Source organism: Oncorhynchus keta, chromosome 35 (genome assembly GCF_023373465.1).
Source record: "Oncorhynchus keta strain PuntledgeMale-10-30-2019 chromosome 35, Oket_V2, whole genome shotgun sequence".
NCBI lineage: Eukaryota > Metazoa > Chordata > Actinopteri > Salmoniformes > Salmonidae > Oncorhynchus > Oncorhynchus keta.
In genome coordinates this window covers 8,205,599-8,226,843 of record NC_068455.1, presented here as the reverse complement: position 1 = coordinate 8,226,843, position 21,245 = coordinate 8,205,599, and the positions used below count along the sequence as shown (strand labels likewise).

Here is a 21,245-nt window from a genome sequence, read left to right as displayed (position 1 = left end):
CCAGTGAAGAACAAACACCATTGTAAATACAACCCATATTTATGCTTATTTATTTTCCCTTTTGTACTTTAACTATTTGTACTTTGTTACAACACTGTATATATACATACAATTACATTTGTAATGTCTTTAGTGTAATGTTTACTGTTCATTTATATTGTTTATTTCACTTTTGTTTCTGATCTATTTCACTTGCTTTGGCAATGTTAACATACAGTGGGGCAAAAAAGTATTTAGTCAGCCACCAATTGTGCAAGTTCTCCCACTTAAAAAGATGAGGCCTGTACTTTTCATCATAGGTACACTTCAACTATGACAGACAAAATGAGAAAAAAAATCCAGAAAATCACATTGTAGGATTTTTAATGAATTTATTTGCAAATTATGGTGGAAAATAAGTATTTGGTCAATAACAAAAGTTTATCTCAATACTTTGTTATATACCCTTTGTTGGCAATGACAGAGGTCAAATGTTTTCTGTAAGTCTTCACAAGGTTTTCACACACTGTTGCTGGCATTTTGGCCCATTCCTCCATGCAGATCTCCTCTAGAGCAGTGATGTTTTGGGGCTGTTGCTGGGCAACACGGATTTTCCCTCCAAAGATTTTCTATGGGGTTGAGATCTGGAGACTGGCTAAGCCACTCCAGGACCTTGAAATGCTTCTTACGAAGCCACTCCTTCGTTGCCCGGGCGGTGTGTTTGGGATCATTGTCATGCTGAAAGACCCAGCCACGTTTCATCTTCAATGCCCTTGCTGATGGTAGGAGGTTTTCACTCAAAATCTCACGATACATGGCCCCATTCATTCTTTCCTTTACATGGATCAGTCGTCCTGGTCCCTTTGCAGAAAAACAGCCCCAAAGTATGATGTTTCCACCCCTATGCTTCACAATAGGTATGGTGTTCTTTGGATGCAACTCAGCATTCTTTGTCATCCTAACACGACAGGTTGAGTTTTTACCAAAAAGTTATATTTTGGTTTCATCTGACCATTATGACATTCTCCCAATCTTCTTCTGGATCATCCAAATGCTCCCTAGCAAACTTCAGATGTGCCTGGACATGTACTGGCTTAAGCAGGGGGACACGTCTGGCACTGCAGGATTTGAGTCCCTGGCGGCGTAGTGTGTTACTGATGGTAGGCTTTGTTACTTTGGTCCCAGCTCTCTGTAGGTCATTCACTAGGTCCCCCTGTGTGGTTCTGTGATTTTTGCTCACTGTTCTTGTGATCATTTTGACCCCACGGGGTGAGATCTTGCGTGGAGCGCCAGATCAAGGGAGATCAGTGGTCTTGTATGTCTTCCATTTCCTAATAATTGCTCCCATAGTTGATTTCTTCAAACCAAGCTGCTTACCTATTGCAGATTCAGTCTTCCCAGCCTGGTGCAGGTCAACAATGTTGGTTCTGTTGTCCTTTGACAGCTCTTTGGTCTTGGCCATAGTGGAGTTTGGAGTGTGACTGTTTGAGGTTGTGGACAGGTGTCTTTTATACTGATAACAAGTTCAAACAGGTGCCATTAATACAGGTAACAAGTGGAGGACAGAGGAGCCTCTTAAAGAAGAAGTTACAGGTCTGTGAGAGACAGAAATCTTGCTTGTTTTTAGGTGACCAAAGACGTATTTTCCACCATAATTTGCAAATAAATTCATTAAAAATCCTACAATGTGATTTTCTGGATTTTTTTCTCTCATTTTGTCTGTCATCGTTGAAGTGTACCTACAATGAAAATTACAGGCCTCTCTCATCTTTTTAAGTGGGAAAACTTGCACAATTGGTGGCTGACTAAATATTTTTTGCCCCACTGTATGTTTCCCATGCCAATAAAGCCCCTTAAATTGAAAGAGAGAGAGAGAGATGTTTATAGTCAGGCAGGAAGGGGAAATGGTCGTTAGCATGGCGTTGGAGCTTCTCTTTTGTAGGCCCAAGGCCAGTTCTGTCCACGCTTGAGCCATTAAAACACACACAAACATCCAGGTACCTGCTCTGTCCACGCTTGAGCCATTAAAACTGTATAAAGCAGGACAGCATGCACCACACACACACTTTAGCCATTACGACTGCCTTGGTTAGAGTCACGCCACTTCAAAACATCAAGCCACTTAGCCTTTAAAACAGAACAGGCTGAAGCAGTCTTTTTTTTTTTAAGCAGCTCTGTGAAACATTTCCCAGAGTTCACTGCTGCTGTTGTTGTTTGCAGGTTGCTAACGGTGACAACCCTTGGTCTGGGGGAGGAGCTTACACCAACAAGACAGCCGGGGGATGGGACACCCAGGGATACGCGCAGACTCAACAGAATGCAGGTGACACACACAGACAAACAAGATGTTTGTAAATGTTGTTGTATTTGTAATGTTGCATTTATTCGTTTTTTTAATATAATATCCTTGTTTGTGCGTGTGCATTTGTGCGTGTGAAGGTGATGATGACGATGATGGTGAGTGGGATGAAGAGTGGGATGATGCCAGATCAACAGGGGGTTATGGAGAAACTACAGGGGAGGAGGAAGGAGAGGCGACAGGCCGCAACACACACACACACATGAAGATATCCCTCAACAAGTAAGACACACAAACACTCACACTCATTTATTTTTAAATGTTGCATTTCACTAGGGTTGCAAAATTCTGGTAACTTTTCAAAAACTAGTGTGTAAAGCTGTCATCAAGGCAAAGGGTGGCTACTTTGAAGAATCTCAAATATGAAATATATTTTGATTTGTTTAACACTTTTTTTGGTTACTACATGATTCCATATGTGTTATTTCAAAGTTGTATTGTCTTCACTAATATTTTACAATGTAGAAAATAGTAAAAATAAAGAAAAACCCTTGAAAGAGTAGGTGTGTCCAAACTTTTGACTGGTACTCTAGGTCCGTATTCTTCCACTAGGTTTGCGTTCTCTAAGATCCCCAACCCAGAGGTGTACCTCCTGGCTAAACTACCACCCAAAGGCAAAGACAGACTGGCCATCTATGTGAGTCATCCATCTGTTCTACACATTTACATTACATTACTTTACAGTATATTACATGAACATTACATGAACATTACTTTACAGTACATTACATTACTTTACAGTACATTAACATTACATGAACACTACTTTACAGTACATTACTTTATAGTATATTACATGAACATTACATGAACATTACTTTACAGTACATTAACATTACATGAACACTACTTTACAGTACATTACATTACTTTACAGTACATAACATTACTTTACAGTACATTACAGTACATTAACATGACATGAACATTACTTTACAGTACATTACATTACTTTATGTTAACATTACTTTACAGTACATTAACAGTGCATACATTAACATTAATTTACAGTACATTACATTAACATGACTTAATAGTACATTACATTAACATTACCATTACAGTACATTACAGTAACATTACATGCACATTACTTTACAGTAACATTACATGAACATTACTTTACAGTACATTACAGTAGCATTAACATTACTTTACAGTACATTACAGTAACGTTAACATTACTTTACAGTACATTGCGTTAACATTGCTTTACAGTACATTACATTACAGTAACATTACATTGACATTACTTTACAATAAATTACTTTGACAACCATCTGCATTACTTTACATTATTTTTACAAGGCACTACATTTACATTATATTACATTCACATTACATTTAGATGACATTATTTATATAACATTACATTACTCTACATTTATGTAACAGTACATTTACAAGGCACTACATTTATGGGGGGGAAACTCTGCTACTCTAGATGGTGATAGCAATGTAGTAATTGTGTGTGTGTGTGTGTGTGTGTGTGTGTGTGTGTGTGTGTGTGTGTGTGTGTGTGTGTGTGTGTGTGTGTGTGTGTGTGTGTGTGTGTGTGTGTGTGTGTGTGTGTGTGTGTGTGTGTGTGTGTGTGTGTGTGTGTGTAGATGGGAGATGTGGGGCCAGTGTGGCTGTATCCCCAGTCTCCTCTTGACTGTGTCGTGGCTGATCCTAAAAAGGGCTCTAAGATGTATGGGCTGAAGAGTTACATAGAATATCAGGTCACACCCAACGTGAGTATCACACACACGCACACATTAGTGCTGAGCGATTAGTGCTTTTTGAGGTCGTTTCAGTTCGGTGAAAAATAAATAATTTTTCCATTTTGATTTGTATAAAAAAATATATATATGCTTAAGCTTTTTAATAGAAATGAAATTTTAGTAGAAATTCCAAAGCCACATTTTTAGAACTTTAAATTGTCTTATTTAGTTTTTTTTAAATGTATTATTATCATATATTTTTTTGTCATCTCTGCTCAGGCAGTAGCAGCCAACCATCTAACCTCATTAACAAGTCATCCTATTTAGCTAGGCTAGTAACTAGCTAGCTGGCTATCTAGTAGCTACCTAATATGTAATAGTAACTAGCTAGCTAGTAGCTACCTAATATGTAATAGTAACTAGCTAGCTAGTAGCTACCTAATATGTAATAGTAACTAGCTAGCTAGTAGCTACCTAATATGTAATAGTAACTAGCTAGCTAGTAGCTACCTAATATGTAATAATAACTATAGCTAGTAGCTACCTAATATGTAATAATAACTAGCTAGCTAGTAGCTACCTAATATGTAATAGTAACTAGCTAGCTAGTAGCTACCTAATATGTAATAGTAACTAGCTAGCTAGTAGCTACCTAATATGCTGCAGAGCTGTCTGACGATAAAACTATTTTAGTTGTTCTTCAAAGTAGATAGGGCATACTTTCAAGACGGCTAATTACCAAGTACTACAAATATTAATCGGGTACAGCTACCTAACGAACTGTCAATATCCCTATTGTCGTTGTGCTGTGTACATTCCTCTCTCATGTGTCTTTCTGGGGCCGGAAGAGCAGGGCAGGCGCAATGGATTATAGTCATTGTAGTTAATTACCACGTTTTCTGCCCTGAACTAAGTTTAATATTTTCTGTTGAACACTACAACTTCCAGCGGCCCACAGTTTGTTCTTGATCTGATTTCTCTACCGGCGCGCAGAGCTCACAAAAAATACAAACTAAATGGAATTCAAGTAATTGAACTGGCGTCGGTCAATTTAGTTGTTTAATAACACACACACACACACACACACACACACACACACACACACACACACACACACACACTTCTCTGACTCTTCTTTTTGTGTTTTCTACAGACGACCAACAGACCTGTCAATCACAGGTATAAGCATTTTGATTGGCTGTATGAGCGCCTGTTGGAGAAGTTTGGTTCCGCCATCCCCATCCCCTCGCTGCCTGACAAACAAGTCACAGGTCAGTGGCTTCCATGGCAACCAGCGCCTCAGTTTTTCCTGAATAGGTCTTGTGGTCTGAAAAAGCGTGGCTTTAGAAAATATGTATTGAGCTGTGTGTAAGGCGTCCTTCAAGCATAAATAGTTCTGTATTGGAGCCTGTTGACAATGGCCATCTAGTGAGGTCATAAATAGTTCTGTATTGGAGCCTGTTGACAATGGCCATCTAGTGAGGTCATAAATAGTTCTGTATTGGAGCCTGTTGACAATGGCCATCTAGTGAGGTCATAAATAGTTCTGTATTGGAGCCTGTTGACAATGGCCATCTAGTGAGGTCATAAATAATTCTATATTGGAGCCTGTTGACAATGGCCATCTAGTGAGGTCATAAATAGTTCTGTATTGGAGCCTGTTGACAATGGCCACCTAGTGAGGTCATAAATAATTCTATATTGGAGCCTGTTGACAATGGCCATCTAGTGAGGTCATAAATAATTCTGTATTGGAGCCTGTTGACAATGGCCATCTAGTGAGGTCATAAATAATTCTGTATTGGAGCCTGTTGACAATGGCCATCTAGTGAGGTCATAAATAATTCTATATTGGAGCCTGTTGACAATGGCCATCTAGTGAGGTCATAAATAATTCTATATTGGAGCCTGTTGACAATGGCCATCTAGTGAGGTCATAAATAATTCTGTATTGGAGCCTGTTGACAATGGCCATCTAGTGAGGTCATAAATAATTCTATATTGGAGCCTGTTGACAATGGCCATCTAGTGAGGTCATAAATAGTTCTGTATTGGAGCCTGTTGACAATGGCCATCTAGTGAGGTCATAAATAATTCTATATTGGAGCCTGTTGACAATGGCCATCTAGTGAGGTCATAAATAATTCTATATTGGAGCCTGTTGACAATGGCCATCTAGTGAGGTCATAAATAATTCTATATTGGAGCCTGTTGACAATGGCCATCTAGTGAGGTCATAAATAATTATATATTGGAGCCTGTTGACAATGGCCATCTAGTGAGGTCATAAATAGTTCTGTATTGGAGCCTGTTGACAATGGCCATCTAGTGAGGTCATAAATAGTTCTGTATTGGAGCCTGTTGACAATGGCCATCTAGTGAGGTCATAAATAGTTCTGTATTGGAGCCTGTTGACAATGGCCATCTAGTGAGGTCATAAATAGTTCTGTATTGGAGCCTGTTGACAATGGCCATCTAGTGAGGTCATAAATAGTTCTGTATTGGAGCCTGTTGACAATGGCCATCTAGTGAGGTCATAAATAGTTCTGTATTGGAGCCTGTTGACAATGGCCATCTAGTGAGGTCATAAATAGTTCTGTATTGGAGCCTGTTGACAATGGCCATCTAGTGAGGTCATAAATAGTTCTGTATTGGAGCCTGTTGACAATGGCCATCTAGTGAGGTCATAAATAGTTCTGTATTGGAGCCTGTTGACAATGGCCATCTAGTGAGGTGTTCTTATCGAGCCCTGACAATGGCCATCTATGAGGCACGTTGGATAAAAGTGTCTTCTAAATTGGATTTATTATTGACAATGGCCATCTAGTGAGGTCATAAATAAAGTTCTGTATAAAAGAGCCTTTTGACAATGGCCATCTTGAGGTCATAAATAGTTCTGTATTAAAATGTTGACAATGGCCATTAGTGAGGTCATAAATCCAATGATCTGTATTTATTTTTTTTTACACAATGGCCATCTAGTGAGGTCATAAATGGTTGTTGTAGGTTTACAATGGCCATCTAGTGAGGTCATAAATAGTTCTGTCGGGACAAAACACATATGGTGACAATGGCAAATCTAGTGAGGTCATAAACGTTCTGTATTGGAGCCTGTTGACAATGGCCATCTAATGAGGTCATAAATAATTCATAGGGAAAGCCTTTAACAATGGCCATGTAATTGAGGTCATAAATGGGTTTAATTGGAGCCTGTAATGACAGGATGGCCATCTAGTGAGGTTTAAATACCATTAATTAACAGGAGCCTGGGTTTAACAATGGCCATCTAGTGAGGTCATAAATGGTTCTGTATTGGAGCCTTGACAATGGCCACCTAGTGAGGTTTAAATAGTTCTATATTGGAAGAAATGTTGACAATGGCCATGTAGTGAGGTCATAAATAGTTCTAATTGGAGCCTGTAATTGACAATGGCCAAGTGGGTTTAACAGTACCATCTAATTAACAGGAAGGAAATGGGTTTGACAATGGCCATGTAATTGAGGAAGGAAATGGGTTCTAATTGGAGCCTGTTGACAGGATGGGAATGGGTTTAAATACCATGTAATTAACAGGAATGGCCATCTAGTGGGTTTAAATACCATGTAATTAGCCTGTTGACAATGGAAGTGAGGTTTAATAGTACCATGTAATTAACAGGAAGGAAATGGGTTTATCAGTACCATGTAATTAACAGGAAGGAAATGGGTTTAACAGTGGCCATGTAATTAACAGGAAGGAAATGGGTTTAACAGTACCATGTAATTAATGGCCAGGAAATGAGGTTTAACAGTAGTTCATAATAAGGAGGTAAATGGTTTTAACAATAACATCTAATAAGGAGGTCATAAAAATGTATTGGGTTTGACAATGGTAACACATAATAAGGTCAGGTAAATGGGTTTAACAGTAACACATAATGGAGATAAATGGGTTTAACAGTACCATGTAATTAACAGGAAGGAAATGGGTTTAACAGTAACACATCTAAGGAGGTAAATGGGTTTAACAGTAACACATAATAAGGACAAGGCCAAATGGGTTTAAAGTACACATAATAAGGAGATAAATGTTTAACAGTAACAATAATAAGGAGATAAATGGGTTTAAGGTAACACATAAAAGGAGGTAAATGGGTTTAACAGTAACATTAATAAGGAGGTAAATGGGTTTAACAGTAACCATAAATTAACAGGAAAATGGGTTTAACAGTAACACATAATAAGGAGGTAAATGGGTTTAACAGTAACACATAATAAGGAGGAAATGGGTTTAACAGTACCATGTAATTAACAGGAAGGAAATGGGTTTAACAGTACCATGTAATAAGGAAATTTAACAGGTAAAGGTAAATGTAAATGGGTTTAACAGTAACACATAATAAGGAGGTAAATGGGTTTAACAGTAACACATAATAAGGGATAAATGGGTTTAACAGTAACACCATGTAAATGGGTTTAACAGTACCATGTAATAAGGAGATAAATGGGTTTAACAGTAACACATAATAAGGAGGTAAATGGGTTTAACAGTAACACATAATAAGGAGGTAAATGGGTTTAACAGTAACACATAATAAGGAGATAAATGGGTTTAACAGTAACACATAATAAGGAGATAAATGGGTTTAACAGTAACACATAATAAGGAGGTAAATGGGTTTAACAGTAACACATAATAAGGAGGTAAATGGGTTTAACAGTAACACATAATAAGGAGGTAAATGGGTTTAACAGTAACACATAATAAGGAGGTAAATGGGTTTAACAGTAACACATAATAAGGAGGTAAATGGGTTTAACAGTAACACATAATAAGGAGGTAAATGGGTTTAACAGTACCATGTAATAAGGAGATAAATGGGTTTAACAGTACCATGTAATTAACAGGAGGTAAATGGGTTTAACAGTACCATGTAATTAACAGGAGGTAAATGGGTTTAACAGTAACACATAATAAGGAGGTAAATGGGTTTAACAGTAACACATAATAAGGAGGTAAATGGGTTTAACAGTAACACATAATAAGGAGGTAAATGGGTTTAACAGTAACACATAATAAGGAGGTAAATGGGTTTAACAGTAACACATAATAAGGAGGTAAATGGGTTTAACAGTACCATGTAATAAGGAGGTAAATGGGTTTAACAGTAACACATAATAAGGAGATAAATGGGTTTAACAGTAACACATAATAAGGAGGTAAATGGGTTTAACAGTACCATGTAATAAGGAGGTAAATGGGTTTAACAGTACCATGTAATAAGGAGATAAATGGGTTTAACAGTAACACATAATAAGGAGATAAATGGGTTTAACAGTACCATGTAATAAGGAGATAAATGGGTTTAACAGTAACACATAATAAGGAGGTAAATGGGTTTAACAGTACCATGTAATAAGGAGGTAAATGGGTTTAACAGTACCACGTAATAAGGAGATAAATGGGTTTAACAGTAACACATAATAAGGAGGTAAATGGGTTTAACAGTAACACATAATAAGGAGATAAATGGGTTTAACAGTACCATGTAATAAGGAGATAAATGGGTTTAACAGTAACACATAATAAGGAGATAAATGAGTTTAACAGTAACACATAATAAGGAGGTAAATGGGTTTTAACAGTAACACATAATAAGGAGGTAAATGGGTTTAACAGTAACACATAATAAGGAGGTAAATGGGTTTAACAGTAACACATAATAAGGAGGTAAATGGGTTTAACAGTAACACATAATAAGGAGGTAAATGGGTTTAACAGTAACACATAATAAGGAGGTAAATGGGTTTAACAGTAACACATAATAAGGAGGTAAATGGGTTTAACAGTAACACATAATAAGGAGGTAAATGGGTTTAACAGTAACACATAATAAGGAGGTAAATGGGTTTAACAGTAACACATAATAAGGAGGTAAATGGGTTTAACAGTAACACATAATAAGGAGGTAAATGGGTTTAACAGTAACACATAATAAGGAGATAAATGGGTTTAACAGTAACACATAATAAGGAGGTAAATGGGTTTAACAGTAACACATAATAAGGAGGTAAATGGGTTTAACAGTAACACATAATAAGGAGGTAAATGGGTTTAACAGTAACACATAATAAGGAGGTAAATGGGTTTAACAGTACCATGTAATAAGGAGGTAAATGGGTTTAACAGTACCATGTAATAAGGAGGTAAATGGGTTTAACAGTAACACATAATAAGGAGGTAAATGGGTTTAACAGTAACACATAATAAGGAGATAAATGGGTTTAACAGTAACACATAATAAGGAGGTAAATGGGTTTAACAGTACCACATAATAAGGAGGTAAATGGGTTTAACAGTAACACATAATAAGGAGGTAAATGGGTTTAACAGTACCATGTAATAAGGAGGTAAATGGGTTTAACAGTAACACATAATAAGGAGGTAAATGGGTTTAACAGTACCATGTAATAAGGAGGTAAATGGGTTTAACAGTAACACATAATAAGGAGGTAAATGGGTTTAACAGTAACACATAATAAGGAGGTAAATGGGTTTAACAGTACCATGTAATAAGGAGGTAAATGGGTTTAACAGTAACACATAATAAGGAGGTAAATGGGTTTAACAGTAACACATAATAAGGAGGTAAATGGGTTTAACAGTACCATGTAATAAGGAGGTAAATGGGTTTAACAGTACCATGTAATAAGGAGGTAAATGGGTTTAACAGTAACACATAATAAGGAGGTAAATGGGTTTAACAGTACCATGTAATAAGGAGGTAAATGGGTTTAACAGTAACACATAATAAGGAGGTAAATGGGTTTAACAGTAACACATAATAAGGAGGTAAATGGGTTTAACAGTAACACATAATAAGGAGATAAATGGGTTTAACAGTACCATGTAATTAACAGGAGGTAAATGGGTTTAACAGTAACACATAATAAGGAGGTAAATGGGTTTAACAGTAACACATAATAAGGAGGTAAATGGGTTTAACAGTAACACATAATAAGGAGGTAAATGGGTTTAACAGTACCATGTAATAAGGAGGTAAATGGGTTTAACAGTAACACATAATAAGGAGGTAAATGGGTTTAACAGTAACACATAATAAGGAGGTAAATGGGTTTAACAGTAACACATAATAAGGAGGTAAATGGGTTTAACAGTAACACATAATAAGGAGGTAAATGGGTTTAACAGTAACACATAATAAGGAGGTAAATGGGTTTAACAGTAACACATAATAAGGAGATAAATGGGTTTAACAGTACCATGTAATTAACAGGAGGGAAATGGGTTTAACAGTAACACATAATAAGGAGATAAATGGGTTTAACAGTAACACATAATAAGGAGATAAATGGGTTTAACAGTACCATGTAATAAGGAGGTAAATGGGTTTAACAGTACCATGTAATAAGGAGGTAAATGGGTTTAACAGTAACACATAATAAGGAGGTAAATGGGTTTAACAGTAACACATAATAAGGAGTTAAATGGGTTTAACAGTACCATGTAATTAACAGGAGGTAAATGGGTTTAACAGTAACACATAATAAGGAGATAAATGGGTTTAACAGTAACACATAATAAGGAGGTAAATGGGTTTAACAGTAACACATAATAAGGAGGTAAATGGGTTTAACAGTAACACATAATAAGGAGATAAATGGGTTTAACAGTAACACATAATAAGGAGGTAAATGGGTTTAACAGTAACACATAATAAGGAGGTAAATGGGTTTAACAGTACCATGTAATAAGGAGGTAAATGGGTTTAACAGTACCACATAATAAGGAGGTAAATGGGTTTAACAGTAACACATAATAAGGAGGTAAATGGGTTTAACAGTACCATGTAATAAGGAGGTAAATGGGTTTAACAGTAACACATAATAAGGAGGTAAATGGGTTTAACAGTAACACATAATAAGGAGGTAAATGGGTTTAACAGTACCACATAATAAGGAGGTAAATGGGTTTAACAGTAACACATAATAAGGAGGTAAATGGGTTTAACAGTAACACATAATAAGGAGGTAAATGGGTTTAACAGTAACACATAATAAGGAGGTAAATGGGTTTAACAGTAACACATAATAAGGAGGTAAATGGGTTTAACAGTAACACATAATAAGGAGATAAATGGGTTTAACAGTACCATGTAATTAACAGGAGGTAAATGGGTTTAACAGTAACACATAATAAGGAGGTAAATGTGTTTAACAGTACCATGTAATAAGGAGGTAAATGGGTTTAACAGTAACACATAATAAGGAGGTAAATGGGTTTAACAGTAACACATAATAAGGAGGTAAATGGGTTTAACAGTACCATGTAATAAGGAGGTAAATGGGTTTAACAGTAACACATAATAAGGAGGTAAATGGGTTTAACAGTAACACATAATAAGGAGGTAAATGGGTTTAACAGTACCACATAATAAGGAGATAAATGGGTTTAACAGTACCACATAATAAGGAGGTAAATGGGTTTAACAGTACCATGTAATAAGGAGGTAAATGGGTTTAACAGTACCACATAATAAGGAGGTAAATGGGTTTAACAGTACCATGTAATAAGGAGGTAAATGGGTTTAACAGTACCATGTAATAAGGAGGTAAATGGGTTTAACAGTACCATGTAATTAAAAGGAGGTAAATGGGTTTAACAGTAACACATAATAAGGAGATAAATGGGTTTAACAGTACCACATAATAAGGAGGTAAATGGGTTTAACAGTACCATGTAATTAACAGGAGGTAAATGTGTTTAACAGTACCACATAATAAGGAGGTAAATGGGTTTAACAGTAACACATAATAAGGAGGTAAATGGGTTTAACAGTAACACATAATAAGGAGATAAATGGGTTTAACAGTACCACATAATAAGGAGATAAATGGGTTTAACAGTAACACATAATAAGGAGGTAAATGGGTTTAACAGTAACACATAATAAGGAGGTAAATGGGTTTAACAGTACCATGTAATAAGGAGGTAAATGGGTTTAACAGTAACACATAATAAGGAGGTAAATGGGTTTAACAGTAACACATAATAAGGAGGTAAATGGGTTTAACAGTAACACATAATAAGGAGGTAAATGGGTTTAACAGTAACACATAATAAGGAGGTAAATGGGTTTAACAGTAACACATAATAAGGAGGTAAATGGTTTTAACAGTACCACCTAATAAGGAGGTAAATGGGTTTAACAGTAACACATAATAAGGAGGTAAATGGGTTTAACAGTAACACATAATAAGGAGGTAAATGGGTTTAACAGTACCATGTAATAAGGAGGTAAATGGGTTTAACAGTAACACATAATAAGGAGGTAAATGGGTTTAACAGTACCACTTAATAAGGAGGTAAATGGGTTTAACAGTACCATGTAATTAACAGGAGGTAAATGTGTTTAACAGTACCACATAATAAGGAGGTAAATGGGTTTAACAGTAACACATAATAAGGAGGTAAATGGGTTTAACAGTAACACATAATAAGGAGGTAAATGGGTTTAACAGTAACACATAATAAGGAGATAAATGGGTTTAACAGTAACACATAATAAGGAGGTAAATGGGTTTAACAGTACCATGTAATAAGGAGGTAAATGGGTTTAACAGTAACACATAATAAGGAGGTAAATGGGTTTAACAGTACCATGTAATAAGGAGGACACTGACAGACATAAACTAAAACAGAAGAGAACATGGCATAACAAACTGAGGACATGAATATCATCAAAGGGGTGTAATAACTAAGACTAGAAAATGTGGAAACATAATACATGTTTAGCAAGAGCACTTACATTTAAACCGTAATATAACAGAGCCCTTACATTTAAACAGTAATATAACAGAGCCCTTGTATTTTAACCGTAATATAACAGAGCCCTTATATTTAAACCGTAATATAACAGAGCCCTTATATTTTAACCGTAATATAACAGAGCCCTTATATTTAAACCGTAATATAACAGAGCCCTTATATTTAAACCGTAATATAACAGAGCCCTTATATTTTAACCGTAATATAACAGAGCCCTTATATTTAAACCGTAATATAACAGAGCCCTTATATTTAAACCGTAATATAACAGAGCCCTTATATTTTAACCGTAATATAACAGAGCCCTTATATTTAAACCGTAATATAACAGAGCCCTTATATTTAAACCGTAATATAACAGAGCCCTTATATTTAAACCGTAATATAACAGAGGACTTGTATTTTAACCGTAATATAACAGAGGACTTATATTTTAACCGTAATATAACAGAGGACTTATATTTAAACCGTAATATAACAGAGGACTTATATTTAAACCGTAATATAACAGAGGACTTATATTTAAACCGTAATATAACAGAGGACTTATATTTAAACACTCCCAGTAATATAACAGAAAATGTTTCTGGTTTTATTAGTCCGTAGAGACGGGATATGCCTGGTATAACGTCGTCCAACCTGCTTACTGGCAGGTACAACAACAATAAGAAATATAATAATATGAACAATAAAGTAAATGTATCAGTATAATATAATACCATTTTTCGTATAATTATAAGTATTAATATAATACAGGAAATGACAATTTAATAGTCCAAAAGCTGAAGAACAGGTTCCATGTTATAACTAGCTTGCTAACTTTAGGCTAATAACTAGCAAACCAAATGGCTTTGAGATACGAATAATATTACCCCACAGATCATACGTGTAATATTAGCTAGCGAGCTAGTCAGCTAACGTCAGCTAGCTAGCTAACAGTACACTTTAACATGAAATGAATACAACTTTCTGACAAAATGTTGAAACATGTAATATCTGAAAATGTAGCAAGCTGGACTATCTTACCCTTATACATGGATGGATGCTTCTCCCTCTCTCACGGTTGCCATGGTTTCCCTTAAATGGAAGATGTCATCCAGAGACAGGTCTCTTTAGCCACCATACTCTAATTCCCCTGATTTCAAAACTCTGTCCTCCTGAAAGTAGAGAGCAACACTTACGCAGTTATACCACGAGATCTTTTATTTGTTTTTTTAAAGATGCGTTAGACAGGATTACCTAGACATACTGACCGGCTCAAATAGACAGAAACATGCTGTATGGCAGACCAATCGGAACTCATCTCTCTGCATGTCCAGCCCACTCATTATCTCAGCCAATCATGGCTAGCGGGAAAGCTTGCTGTCTTTTTCTGTGGCTGAACCAATCTAGGCTCCTAATTTAACATTTTGTATTCGTATTTACAGATGGCACACAAGTTTGTTATTAAGTGATAACAGGTGGAGTGACCAAGGACCAATTAGTCGTCAAATGCAATATTATTATTATTATTATTATTATTATTATTATTATTAATATTATTATTATTATTATTATTGTATCCAGGTCGTTTTGAGGAGGAGTTTATCAAGATGAGGATGGAGAGACTGCAGGGCTGGATGTGTCGTATGTGTCGTCATCCTGTCGTCTCCAACAGTGACGTCTTCCAGCTCTTCCTCACATACAGAGACGAGAAGGTACACACACACACACACACGCACACACACACACACGCACACACACACACACACAGACGCACGCACGCACACACGCGCACGCACGCACGCACGCACACGCACACACGCACGCACGCACACAGTCGTGCAGTCCTTCACTCTCTCTGTCTGTCTGTGCGAATGTGTTTGGTCAGGAGTGGAAGACCGGGAAGAGGAGAGCAGAGAAGGATGAGTGTGTTGGACCAATGGTCTTCTCCACCATCGACCCTGAAGCTCCTGAGTTAGACATAATAGAAGTGTACGTATGGTAGATGGATACACACAGATTTCAGATGCTTATTTGACATCGGTTCTTATCTGGCTGTGTGTGTGTGTGTGTGTGTGTGTGTGTGTGTGTGTGTGTGTGTGTGTGTGTGTGTGTGTGTGTGTGTAGGGAGCAGAAGTGTGAGTTGTTCAGTAGGTTCACTAAAGAGATGGATGATGGAGTTAAAGACCTGCTGAACGTTGGGAACATACACTGGAAACGCTGCACAGGCCGTGAGGAGCGAAACACACACACACACACACACACACACACACACACACACCCTTCCTGCCTTGAAAAACTACAAACTCTACCTACACTCCTCTCTGAAAATTCTAAACCCCAACTTCATGTCCACACCCAGTCTCAACCATAACCCTACTCTGTTAAAACTACAACTCCCTCCTAGCCATACTCTGTTAAAACTACAACTCCCTCCTAGCCATACTCTGTTAAAACTACAACTCCCTCCTAGCCATACTCTGTTAAAACTACAACTCCCTCCTAGCCATACTCTGTTAAAACTACAACTCCCTCCTAGCCATACTCTGTTAAAACTACAACTCCCTCCTAGCCATACTCTGTTAAAACTACAACTCCCTCCTAGCCATACTCTGTTAAAACTACAACTCCCTCCTAACCATACTCTGTTAAAACTACAACTCCCTCCTAGCCATACTCTGTTAAAACTACAACTCCCTCCTAGCCATACTCTGTTAAAACTACAACTCACTCCTCGCCATACTCTGTTAAAACTACAACTCCCTCCTAGCCATACTCTGTTAAAACTACAACACCCTCCTAGCCATACTCTGTTAAAACTACAACTCCCTCCGAGCCATACTGTGTTAAAACTACAACTCCCTCCTAGCCATACTCTGTTAAAATTACATTACATTTACATTTAAGTCATTTAGCAGACGCTCTTATCCAGAGCGACTTACAAATTGGTGCATTCACCTTATGACATCCACTCCCTCCTAGCCATACTGTGTTAAAACTACAACTCTCTCCTAGCCATACTCTGTTAAAACTACAACTCCCTCCTAGCCATACTCTGTTAAAACTACAACTCCCTCCTAGCCATACTCTGTTAAAACTACAACTCCCTCCTAGCCATACTCTGTTAAAACTACAACTCCCTCCTAGCCATACTCTGTTAAAACTACAACTCCCTCCTAGCCATACTCTGTTAAAACTACAACTCCCTCCTAGCCATACTCTGTTAAAACTACAACTCCCTCCTAGCCATACTGTGTTAAAACTACAACTCCCTCCCAAGTCGTACTGCATTAAACCAGGTGTCTGTTTGATGTGTTCAGCTCTGCGTAAGGAGTACCAGAAGATTGGGAAAGCCTTTCAGAACCTGTCATCTGTCTTCAACACCAGTGGCTATACAGGTATTGACTGACTCCCATGAGGATTTTTTTATATATTGTTTTACCTTTATTTAACTAGGCAAGTCAGTTAAGAACAAATTCTTATTTTCAATGACGGCCTAGGAACAGCGGGTTAACTGCCTTGTTCAGGGGCAGAACGACACTCTAACCACTAGGCTACCCTGCCACCTCTACACTCTAACCACTAGGCTACCCTGCCACCTCTACAATCTAACCACTAGGCTACCTGCCACCTCTACACTCTAACCACTAGGCTACCCTGCCACCTCTACACTCTAACCACTAGGCCACCCTGCCACCTCTACACTCTAACCACTAGGCCACCCTGCCACCTCTACACTCTAACCACTAGGCCACCCTGCCACCTCTACACTCTAACCACTAGGCTACCCTGCCACCTCTACACTCTAACCACTCGGCTACCCTGCCACCTCTACGCTCTAACCACTAGGCTACCTGCTACCTCTACACTCTAACCACTAGGCTACCCTGCCACCTCTACACTCTAACCACTAGGCTACCCTGCCACCTCTACACTCTAACCACTCGGCTACCCTGCCACCTCTACGCTCTAACCACTAGGCTACCTGCCACCTCTACACTCTAACCACTAGGCTACCCTGCCACCTCTACACTCTAACCACTAGGCTACCTGCCACCTCTACACTCTAGCCAGTAGGCTACCCTGCCGCCTCTACACTCTAACCACTAGGCTACCTGCCACCTCTACACTCTAACCACTAGGCTACCCTGCCACCTCTACACTCTAACAACTAGGCTACCCTGCCACCTCTACACTCTAACCACTAGGCTACCCTGCCACCTCTACACTCTAACCACTAGGCTACCTGCCACCTCTACACTCTAACCACTAGGCTACCCTGCCACCTCTACACTCTAACCACTAGGCTACCCTGCCACCTCTACACTCTAACCACTAGGCTACCTGCCACCTCTACACTCTAACCACTAGGCTACCCTGCCACCTCTACACTCTAACCACTAGGCTACCCTGCCACCTCTACACTCTAACCACTAGGCTACCCTGCCACCTCTACACTCTAACCACTAGGCTACCTGCCACCTCTACACTCTAACCACTAGGCTACCTGCCACCTCTACACTCTAACCACTAGGCTACCTGCCACCTCTACACTCTAACCACTAGGCTACCTGCCACCTCTACACTCTAACCACTAGGCTACCCTGCCACCTCAAATGTATGCTCTGTGGTGCACAATGATTAAGTTGGTCTCTGTCGTGTGTGTGTGGTGTGTGTGTGTGTGTGGTGTGGTGTGTGTGGTGTAGGAGAGGCCACACTCACAGATGCTCTCACAGCTGCAGGGAAAACATACGAGGAGATCTCACAGATCGTAGCTGAGCAGGTAACACACACACACGCATAGATAACCTATGTTCTTCCTGTCCCTGAGGCATTTCCTGTTCGTCTCTCTCTCTTCTCTCTCTCTCTCTCTCTCTCTCTCTCTCTCTCTCTCTCTCTCTCTCTCTCTCTCTCTCTCTCTCTCTCTCTCTCTCTCTCTCTCTCTCTCTCTCTCTCTCTCTCTCTCTCTCTCTCTCTCTCTCTCTCTCTCTCTCTCTCTCTCTCTCTCTCTCTCTCTCTCTCTCTCTCTCTCTCTCTACTATCCATCCCCTTCTTTCTCTCTCCCTCTGCCTCATTCTCTCATTGTCTCTGAAGGTCGAACTACAGACCCCGAGTGAAAATAAACTGTTGTGATGTATATTTCTTTCAGCCCAGAAAAGACCTTCACTTCCTGATGGAAACCAACAACGAATACAAAGGGCTGCTAGGCTGCTTCCCTGATACTATCGGAGTACACAGGGTACACAACAGATACTACTCTAATACTGTCAACTATTATTATTATTAAGTATTGTAGCCTGATACACGTCAGATCACGACTAAGTTGAAGAAGTAGTTTGTTGAGCTGGCCCGTAACAGTAGAACCAATGGAATAGTCCTAAAAGTACAAAATCCGCCCTCCAGAAGTGCTGGTCAAGCTAAATCAAGTGTGTGTGTGCGCGTGCGTGCGTGCGTGTGTGTAGGCGGCTATAGAGAAGGTGAGGGAAGGGGACAAGATGGTGGCAGCAGGGAAGATCACCACACAGGATAAAGGGACCATGGCCAAACGCATCAGCATCATGTGCTACTCACTACAAGGTAACACACACACACACACACACACACACACACACACACGCACGTTCACCTGTGTAACACAACCTCTTACCTGCCAACTGTGTTTCCATACAGCTGAGATGAACCACTTCCATAGCAACCGTATCTATGACTACAACAGAGTCATGCAGCTCTACCTGGAAGAACAGATCAGGTTCTATGAAACGGTAAGGGGGGTAAGAGAGGGAGGGTTCTATGAAACAGTAAGGGGGGGGCGGTAAGAGAGGGAGGGTTCTATCGGTAGGGGGGTAAAAGAGGGAGGGTTCTATGGTAAGGGGGGTAAGAGAGGGAGGGTTCTATGAAACAGTAACGGGGGGGGTAAGAGAGAGGGTTCTATGAAACGGTAAGGGGGGTAAGAGAGGGAGGGTTCTATGAAACGGTAAGGGGGGTAAGAGAGGGAGGGTTCTATGAAACAGTAAGGGGGTAGAGAGAGAGGGTTCTATGAAACGGTAAGGGGGGTAAGAGAGGGAGGGTTCTATGAAACAGTAAGGGGGGTAAGAGAGAGAGGGTTCTATGAAACGGTAAGGGGGGTAAGAGAGGGAGGGTTCTATGAAACGGTAAGGGGGGTAAGAGAGGGAGGGTTCTATGAAACAGTAAGGGGGTAAGAGAGAGAATGAAACGGTAAGGGGGGTAAGAGAGGGAGGGGGGTAAGAGAGAGGGAGGGTTCTGAAACGGTAAGAGAGAGAGGGGTTCTATGAAACGGTAAGAGAGAGAGGGGTTCTATGAAACGGTAAGAGAGAGAGGGAGGGTTCTATGAAACGGTAAGAGAAAGGGGTGAAACGGTAAGAGAGAGAGGGGGTTCTATGAAACGGTAAGAGAGAGAGGGGGTTCTATGAAACGGTAAGAGAGAGAGGGGGTTCTATGAAACGGTAAGAGAGAGAGGGGGTTATTGTGTTTCATGATGTTTTGAAAGAATCAAATGTTTGGATAGAGACAATATGGTTTGAAAAGACATTATGGTTTGAAAATACAATATGGTTTGAAAAGACAATATGGTTTGAAAGACATTATAGTTTTGAAAGACATCCATGTGCTCTATATCACACAAGTCTGAAGAGTAATACTGGAGATGCATGCTCTGGTTAATGTAGGTGTTGTCTCCTGTTGCATGATGGTTCATGTAGTTCTCGTCTCCTGTTGCATGCTCTGGTTAGTGTCGTTGTCTCTGTATGTTGTTTAATGTGCCATTGCATGCTCTGGTTAATGTAGTTCTCGTCTCCTGTTGCATGATTGTTAATGTAGTTTTCTTCTCATTGGTCAGATTGCTGAGAAGCTGAAGCAAACCCTGGGCCAGTTTACCACCCTGTAAAGGGAAACAAACACACAAACCTTATTCTTCTCCTTTCTGCTTCGTGGGACCAACAACCTTAAACAGGATGGACTGGTGTCTGGATGATGTAGTTGGAAGACAGTATCACCCTGTGCCTTTTAACTACACAAGGAGTTAAACATAACGATGTTATATTTTAATATCACAATGCAGAACAATATGTTAAATGTTGTTTCATAACCCTCTAATTATATCTCTTTTATTTATAATATAGATATATGAAATGGTTGTATTTCCTGTTTATTTTGGTTGGATGTTTTCACTTTGTCTTATTATTCTGGATAATGTGATTTAGAGAGGGGATACAGAGGGGAGAGAGAGACAGAGGGGAGAGAGAGACAGGGGAGAGAGAGAGACAGGGGGGAGAGAGAGACAGAGGGGAGAGAGAGACAGAGGGGAGAGAGAGAGGGGAGAGAGAGACAGGGGGGAGAGAGAGACAGAGGGAGAGAGAGACAGAGGGGAGAGAGA

At 39.0% G+C, this 21,245-nt stretch overlaps 1 protein-coding gene across 1 annotated transcript in view; it reads left to right on the top strand.

Moving 5' to 3' along the window:
• The window catches only part of snx9a (sorting nexin 9a), a 30,464-nt gene extending 9,459 nt beyond the window's left edge, over positions 1-21,005 (top strand). Inside the window, exons 5-18 of the mRNA XM_052496233.1 lie at positions 2,200-2,302; positions 2,419-2,560; positions 2,891-2,975; positions 3,946-4,071; positions 5,195-5,312; positions 15,437-15,567; positions 15,741-15,844; positions 15,980-16,083; positions 17,173-17,250; positions 18,559-18,635; positions 19,002-19,091; positions 19,315-19,429; positions 19,523-19,614; positions 20,709-21,005. Coding sequence (XP_052352193.1) covers positions 2,200-2,302; positions 2,419-2,560; positions 2,891-2,975; positions 3,946-4,071; positions 5,195-5,312; positions 15,437-15,567; positions 15,741-15,844; positions 15,980-16,083; positions 17,173-17,250; positions 18,559-18,635; positions 19,002-19,091; positions 19,315-19,429; positions 19,523-19,614; positions 20,709-20,756 — 1,413 coding nt within the window. The 3' untranslated portion in view covers positions 20,757-21,005. The remainder of the gene's footprint in view (positions 1-2,199; positions 2,303-2,418; positions 2,561-2,890; positions 2,976-3,945; positions 4,072-5,194; positions 5,313-15,436; positions 15,568-15,740; positions 15,845-15,979; positions 16,084-17,172; positions 17,251-18,558; positions 18,636-19,001; positions 19,092-19,314; positions 19,430-19,522; positions 19,615-20,708) is intronic.
• Positions 21,006-21,245: the final 240 nt, after the last annotated feature.